The sequence below is a fragment of the Vombatus ursinus genome, unplaced genomic scaffold, assembly GCF_900497805.2.
Source record: "Vombatus ursinus unplaced genomic scaffold, bare-nosed wombat genome assembly UNPS02000580.1, whole genome shotgun sequence".
Lineage (NCBI taxonomy): Eukaryota > Metazoa > Chordata > Mammalia > Diprotodontia > Vombatidae > Vombatus > Vombatus ursinus.
In genome coordinates, this window is record NW_020940358.1 from 43851 (window position 1) to 52604 (window position 8754).

The following is an 8754-nucleotide window of genomic DNA, read 5'->3' on the forward strand; positions in this document are numbered from 1 at the left end:
ACAACGATTTTGAATTCTCTCCCCTATGGCTGTAGTGTACTGGATTCATTCCTTACCAGCTGGAGAGATCCAATTGTTAAATTTTTAGTGTAAATATTTACCACTTGGAAAATGGGAAAATACAAACTAGGGCTTGTTTTGTTGATCTAGACCTTAAAAAGTGATTTTTTTTAAAAAAAAAAATGATAGTAATGCAAATGAAACTTAGATGTGTGTCTTGCCTACTTCTTTTTTCAGAGAGCCAGTTGTTAAACTTTTATCAGCATGCCCCTACCCCTACCAATAGGTTAACATTCCACATAAAGAGCATGGTAATTAAAGCGTTCACTGTATGCTCAGATGGGGGACAGCCCTAGATCCTCCAGACCCTAGTCCAGACCAATTTCATCTCCACTATAGTACACGACAATTTACAATATCTGGGGTCATGAACAGATTGAACAAGGGATTTTTCCTTTACAGAGATAAGAACCTTTGAGAGACTGCGATATAGTAGGAAAAGGAATGATGTTAGAGTCTGAAGATCTGAATTCAAATCCCAGCACCATTATCCTGAACAAGTCAATCCATGCTTCAGTTTCCTCATCTATAAAATGAGGATAGTAATACTTATATTACCTACTTCATAGGATTGTGATTAAGAAAGTACTTTAGTAAAAGGTAAAGTATTATGTAAATGAGTTTAGTTATTAATATTAGGTATTAATATTAAGTTAATAATATAGTTATCATTAAGAAGCAGTGGACAAGACACAGGATGGCACAGTGGATAGAGAGCTAGTTTTGGAGACAGGAAGACTTGGGTTAAAACCCTGGCTGTTGCACATATTAGTTGAGCAACATGGGCAAATCGGCTAACCTCTTCATGCCCCCAGGCAAGTATTTAAGCCAACGAGTAACCAAGATGTTACCAATCTTTGTCAGTAGAAAGTTTCCACTGGAGGAATTCCTTCTATCAATGAAATCAGAGATCCGGATGCACTTCCTCCGCCCCCCCCCCCAAAAAAAATAAAAAATAAACTAAATAAATAAATAAATGGACATAACAGATGTTTGCCCTTCTCTTTAGGCCCTGTACTAGAATAATTCAAGAACCAAAGTCTAGATACTCTGAGAGGCTGCAACATTATATATAATATGCATTATGCATAAATTGAATTTAAGGAAAAAGATCCCACTAACTAACCAAAATATCCTATTTTGTGCTTATAAAAGTTCTTCATTGGGGGTTGAAAGAAAATGGAAAGAGAGAAAAATAGGACCTTTGTCTCTCCAAAGTATCTATACTCCTGTGAAAGAGACCCTCTCAGCAATATATATACATATATATGTATGTATGTATATATGTATGTACTGTTCTAGGAGCTTTCTCTCCTATTTTTTCCCTTTCTGCTCTTCTCTTCTTTCATTCTTCTCTCCTCTACCTGGATAACACTGACCACAGACTAATGCCCTAACCCCAATCAGCCATCTGACACATGCCCTACCTTGGTCATCAGAGGAACTAGGTGAGAAACTGTGACTGCTGTAGTGCTCCTCGTCTTCAAGCCTAAAGACACAACTAGAAAGAGGAAATCTTGCTAATTAATATGTTCATATATAAAAGATATCACCGTGTCATAACATTCCAGAAACTTATCCTGTTACAGCAAACTCCATGTGAGTCTATATTCATTTTCTGACTCAGATTATCTTATAATAAATAATACTTGAAATAAATGAGTGACTGGATTGAGATTAAAAGTGTCATAGTCAAAGAATTTCATTTTTTGTTTCCAATTTTTTAACATTTTTGTTTAAAGTTTTGAGTTCCAAATTCTATTCCTCACTCCCTTCTTTCCTCCCCCCTCTCTGAGACAGTATGCAATCTGATACAGGTTATACATGTGTAATTATGTAAAACATTTCATTTTAGTTATTTTGTACAAGAAGACTCAAAAAAATGAAAGCAAGAAAATGAAAAATAGCATGCTTCAGTCTATATTCAATCAGTATCAGTTCTTTCTCTGGAGGCAGATAGTATGGTTCATCATTAGTCCTTTGGCATTGTCTTGGATCATTGTATTGCTGAGAACAGCTAAGTTATTCACAGTTCTTCGCTAAATAATATTGCTGTTACTATGTACAAGGTTCTCTTGGTTCTGTTCACTTCACTCAATATCAGTTCATGTAAGTCTTTCCAGGTTTTTCTGAAATCATCCTGCTTGTCATTTCTTATAGCACAATAATATTCCATTATAATCATATACCACAGCTTGTTTAACCATTCCCCAATTCATGGGCACCCCTTTAATTTCCAATTCTTAGCACAAAAAAAAGCTGCTATAAACATTTTGTACAAATAGGTTTTTTCCCTTTTTTGGTTGTCTTTGGGATATGGACCTTGAAGTGATATTGTTGGATCAAAGGGTATGCACAGTTTTATAACCCTTTAGGCATCGTTCCAAATTGCTTTCCAGAATGCAGTTCACAACTCCACCAACAGTATATTAGTGTCTCAGTTTTCGCACAACCCCTCCAACATCCAACATTTTCCTTTTTTGTCATATTAGCCACTTTGATACATGTGAAATGGTACCTCAGAGTTGTTTTAATTTTCATTTCTCTAATCAATAGTGATTTAGAGTATTTTTTCATATGACTATAGATATTTTTGATTTGTCTGAAAACTGCCTATTCATATCCTTTGATCATTTATCAACTGGGGAATGACTTGTATTTTTATAAATTTGACTCAGCTCTCCATATATTTAAGAAATGAGGCTTTTATGAGAGATTCTTGTTGCAAAAAATGTTCCCAGTTTTCTGCTTTTTTTATAATTTGTGTTGCATTGGTTTTGTTTGTGGAAAAACTTTTTAATTTTATATAATCAAAATTATCTATTTTACATTTTTAATACTCTCTATATCTTCTTTGGTCCTAAATTCTTCCCTTATCCATAAACCTGACAGATAAATTATTCCATGCTCTCTTAATTTGCTTATGGCATCACCCTTTAGGTTTAAATCATGTACCATTTTGACTGTATCTTGGTATATAGTGTGAGATGTTGGTCTATATCTAGTTTCTGCCATACTGTTTTCCAGTTTTCCCAGCAGTTTTTGTCAAATAATGAATTTTTGTTCCAAAAGCTTAGACCATTGAGTTTATCATATATGAGATTACTATGGTCATTTGTTATAATATTATTTGTACCTAATGTACTCCATTGATTCATCACTCTATTTCTTAGCCAGTACCACATTGTTTTGATAATTACCACTTTATAATACAATTTGAGATCTAGTACAGCTAAACTACTTTCTTTTGCATTTTTTTTCATTAATTCCCTGGATAGTACACCTTTTGTTCTTTCAGATGAATTTTGTTATTATTTTTCTGACTCTAGAAAAAAATTTTAGGTAGTTTGGTATGGCACTGAATAATTTAGGTAGAATTGTCATTTTTATTATATCGGCTGAGTCTACCCATGAGTAATTAATATTTTTCTAGTTGTTTAGATCTGACTTTATTTGTGTGAAAAGTGTTTTATAGCTGTGTATATAGTTCCTGGGTTTGTCTTGGCAGGTAGACTCCCAAGTATTTTATATTGTCTATAGTTATTTTAACAGAATTTCTTTTTCTATCTCTTGCTGCTGGACTTTGCTGGTAATATGTAGAAATGCTGATGATTTCTATGGGCTTATTTTGTGTCCTGCAACTTTGATGAAGTTGTTAATAATTTCAAGTAGTTTTTAGTTGATTCTCTAGGATTTTCTAAGTATAACATCATATCATCTGCTAAAAAAAATCATTTTATTTCCTCATTGCCTATTCTAATTCCTTTAATTTCCTTTTCTTTTCTTATTGCTATAGCTAACATTTCTAGTACAATATTAAATAAGAGGTGATAATGAGCATCCTTGACTCACCCCAATTGTATTGGGAAGGCTTCTAACTTATCTCCATTACAGATAATGTTAACTGATGAGTTTAAATAAATACTACTTATCCTTTTTTTGGTTGGTTTTTTTTTTGGCAATTGGGGTTAAGTAATTTGCCCAGGGTCACACAGCTAATAAATGTCAAGTGTTTGGTCTGAGGTCAGATTTGAACTCAGGTCCTCCTGACTTCAAGGCCAGTGCCCTATTCACTGTGCCACCTAGCTGCCCCTACTTATCATTTTAAGGTAAGCACTATTTATTCCTATGCCTTCTCGTGTTTTTAATAGAAATGGGTGCTGTATTTTGTCATAGGTGTTTTCTGAATCTGTTGAGATAATCATATTATTTCTGTTAATTTTATTATTGATATGGTCAATTATGCTGATAGCTTTCCTAATATTGAACTAGCTCTGCATTCCTGGTATAAATCCCACCTGGTCATAACGTATGATCCTTGCAATATATTGCTGTAATCTCTTTGCTATTATTTTATTTAAAATTTTTGCATCAATATTCATTAGGGAAATTGGTCTATAATTTTCTTTCTCTGTTTTGGCTCTTCCTGGTTTGGGTAGCAGCATCATATTTATGTAGCTAAAGGAATTTGGTAAGACTCCTTCTTTGCCTATTATTCCAAATAGTTTATTTGGTATTGGGATTAATTGTTCTTTAAATGTTTGATAGAATTCACTTATGAATCCATCTGGTCCTGGGGATTTTTTCTTAGGAAGGTCATTGATGATTTGTTCAATTTATTTTTCTAAGAATGGGTAAAGTATTTTATTTCTTCTTCTGTTAACCTGGGTGATTTACGTTTTTGTAGATATTCATCCATTTCATTTAGATTATCAAATGTATTATCATATAATTAGGCAAAATAGCTCCTTGACAATTGTCTTAATTTCCTCTTCATTGGTGGTGAATTCACCTGCTTCATTTCTGATACTCGCAATTTGGTTTTCTTCTTTCCTTTTTTCAATCAAATTAACCAATTGTTTATTTATCTTATTGGGTTTTTTCGTAAAACCAACTTCTAGCTTTGTTTATTAGTTCAATGGTTTTCTTTCAATTTTATTCATCTCTCCTTTGATTTTCAGGATTTCCAATTTGGTGTTTAATTGGGGATTTTAAATTCATTCTTTTTCTAGTTTTTTTTTAGTTGCATGCCCAATTCATTGCTTTTTCTCTATTTTACTGATGTAAGCAATTAGAAATATAAATTTCCCCTAAATACTTAGGCTGCATCCCATAAATTTTGATACGAAAAGAATTCCATCTTAATGGCATTGAGTATGACGGACTCTGACCTGCAGCATAAAAGAGGCCCTGATATATATCCTCTTAGTGTTTAGAAAACAAGTCAGTGAACTATCATTTATTAAGTGCCTGGCTTAACCAGTCATTGTGCTAAGTGATGAGTAGGGAAGACAATTATTTTGGGTGCCTGATAAGCAATGGCCAAAGCACTCAGAAATCCCCTAAGCAAAGGCACAAGTTGAGGCATCCCAATCATTATATCCAGCGTAGACAGCTGCAACTCTTGAAGCAAGGAGAACACAATCCTTCCAAAGATGGGAAAGAGGAACATTAGAAACCATCTGGCAGCCACTCCTTTTCCAGACACAAGTATTGTGCTCCCTCTGTGGCCATTGAAAAAAAAGAATGAAGAAAATGCAAAGTATTATAAGCAGGGATAACTGTGGTGGGCCCTTTACCTCAAAGTGTCTGTCTCACCTACCTTTTAGGTACAGATGCACCTATATAAGCTCACATACAAATACACATACACACACACACACACACCATCTGTCTTCTCCTTTCTGCCCCAAATTCACCAACTCTATACTCCATCAAATGGGTCAAAAAAAAAAAAAAGCAAAGAGGAATGAGGTGACTTCGATCCCTGGCACACTGAGGAAATCTCTACCATAATCTGGCTTAGGCCCTGTCTCTATATGATAGCTGAACCCACCTCAGCACCATATATTGCTATAATACAGATAATTTCCACAGTTTACATGAAGACAATTGGCCTGGGCATGCAGTAATTTGTTTTAGATATTCAGATGCAAGGAAATCTCAGTTCTAATGGCCATGTTCTATTTTCCCTCAGATTGTCTAGCCCCAGTAGAATGCACTGCTATATACCACCTGACCAGCCATTGCTCCCCGAATCTTTCAAAGACCTTGACCATTCATAGGCCCTAACCTACCACCATCCTATAATGTGGGGTTTAGAACAGTGGATAAGGACTAAAGGGAGAGGTAGAAAAATAATCCATCACAACCATGACCTGGCCACCCACTGTGGTCCCTCTGCCCCTCCAGACCATAACTGGAGTGCAAAACAGAAACTCACCACTTTGTCTTCTTTAACCACAAGCTGCTGTGATAAAGAAAGCAAAAACCACAGTGTTAACATTTGACTCAACTGCCCAATCCCGAACTCTAGCTTAGTTCCACCACAGGCAAAAACCTGGGAAGAGATTTTAAATTCTCGAAATAGAATTCATTTTCGTTAATTCTGTGTTATACATCTTATTAGGGAGGGGTTGGAAAGTATCAAATATTTGGGGGAGAAATCTAAGGAGATAAACAACCAAAGGATAATGAAATGCCCTAGAAGTTAAAGGCTGTTTGTTTTTGTTTGTTTTTGTTTTACTGTGTGCTAAGAGAGCAGCCAAGAAGGCCCCAAGGGATTTGGAGTCACTTGGGCAATGGCTTTACTTTTCTAAACTTGATCTTTTCCCTCTGAAAAAAAAAACGTGCAAATAATATATAATATGCAGAGGATGGCTGAGATGGTGAGGAAGGACTGGAAAAACAGGCTGTTAGCTATACTACATGCTGTTACTAGGGTAACCTGGTACCAAACAGAACCCAAGTACTTACCTAATCTGTGTAACATAATCACATTCTCCCATAGAATTCCAAGGGATTTTGTGACTTTTTGGAATTTCTTGAAGACTTCATCAGTCACTACTTTAGTTCTGCCTATAAAAAAGAGGCAGGATCAAAACTTAGAATTGTTTGGCCTTAACTTCCCTACCCTACCCTAAAAGTGAGCATTAGCTCACTTTTTTGGAGCTCACAACCCTGCAAACAATTTCAGAGGTAGTCCCATTCTCCAAAGTGGGGTCTGTCAGGGACTGTAACTGGAGCCAAGAACCTCTTGAAACTGTTGTCGGTCATGTGCTCCAATACACAATGGAGAGTGGAAAGAAGTCATACTAACAGGGCATAATGTAGAGTTTCATGGTGGGACCCTAGGGCAAGGATGAGGGCAGAGGGCTCAAGTGATGAAACTGGAAAGTATAAAGGAAGGGATGAAAGTCCACTTAAACTTAAGGCCCAGTTCTTAGTCTAGTGAGTCATATTCAGAACAAAACAATTATCTAACAGAACATACCATAGAGTTTAACTTGGAAGTCATCCTTGTTTTCACTATTTCCTATGTAAATAATGCCATAGTTTTCATAGTCAGTATCTATCACTTGGAAATAACAAGGGTTTCCATCTGGAAAGGAGAAAAGAGAACTCATCAAAATAATATCCGAATGCCTGCAACAGTCAAGAAGTTAAGTACCCAAAATTGAATGATGTAGAAAGAACACTGAACTGGGAATCATGAAACTTAAACCCTAGTCTTAGTTCCACCATTTATTAGCTGGATGACTGTCACCTGTTCAGGTGGATACAGCACTGGGCCTGTAGTCAGAAAGAACTGAATTCAAATCCAACCTTAGATACTTACTAGCTATGTGACCTTGAGCAAGTCATTAAACTTACGTTTGACTCAGTTTCCTCAACTATAAAATGGGGACAATAATAGCACCCACTTCTCAGAGTTGTTGTGAGGACTAAATGAGATAGTATTTGTAAAACACTTAGCACAATGTCTGGCATATAGTAGGAGCTACATAAATGCAAGCTAATAATATTATTATTATTACATCTTTGAGCCTCAGTTTCTTCATCTATAAAATAGGAAAATTTAATTCTTGTCTTGGGTTCATAAGGTTCATAAGGTTGCCGCAAGTATTAAATAAGGGACAATAATGAGAAATAACCTTGTCAGATATAAAGATCTGTATTTGTTGCCTTCAATAAGCTTGGCTCACAATGCTAATAGGGGAGGGGGTTTACTGGGAAGATAAACCAACTCCAAAATTGGACTTGTTGGCCTGTAATGCTTTCTCATAATGATTGATCTTGATTTTCCCAAGCAGGGTCAAAGTAGGCCCTAATTGTGAAAGAAATGAAATCAGTCTTCAGAATCTCCCACCTTCCCTACTCCCATACCCAAGGACCTAAAACTCTATGGGATGGCAGCATGCCAGGACAGCAGTCCATGAACCTATTGCTCAATCCCACCCCAACCCACACCTTCAAAACTTATCCTTTGCATAAGCCCCTCAGGAACTTGCCAAGTGACTGACTGTCATTCATAACTAAGGTGTTGATTGCTTTTTTCACAGTATACTACTTTTTTCAAAGTATGGTATTATCCTTTTATAAAGGGACTCTTGGAGCCAATAATGCCTAAAGTTAGAGGAATGAATAGTGGTGGGGATTCCAAACCCCAAGGCCATTGGGAAAATATTTGAAGTTTTTACCCACTCACTTTCTGCCTAGCTCTAAGGCTGGCCCTGTTCCTAAAAGTTGAAGTTAAAAATTTCTCTGTGTCTGTGTGTATGCGTGTGTGTTTGTATGTCTATGACTTTGAGTATCTGTACATACCATTCTCTGTGTGTCTGTGAATCTGTGTTTTCTGTGTCTTGGGGTGTGTGTGTGTGTGTGTGTGTGTGTGTGTGTGTGTGTGTGTGTGTG

At 36.0% G+C, this 8754-nt stretch overlaps 1 protein-coding gene across 1 annotated transcript in view; it reads right to left on the reverse strand.

The window, feature by feature from the left end:
• Window positions 1-6296: 6296 nt before the first annotated feature.
• Window positions 6297-8754, reverse strand: part of LOC114033962 (major urinary protein 20-like) — an 8048-nt gene continuing 5590 nt past the window's right edge. The window contains exons 4-6 of the mRNA XM_027849603.1: window positions 7334-7441; window positions 6817-6918; window positions 6297-6310 (exon numbers count right to left, since the gene is read on the reverse strand). Of these exons, the coding sequence (XP_027705404.1) occupies window positions 6297-6310; window positions 6817-6918; window positions 7334-7441 (224 nt within the window). The remainder of the gene's footprint in view (window positions 6311-6816; window positions 6919-7333; window positions 7442-8754) is intronic.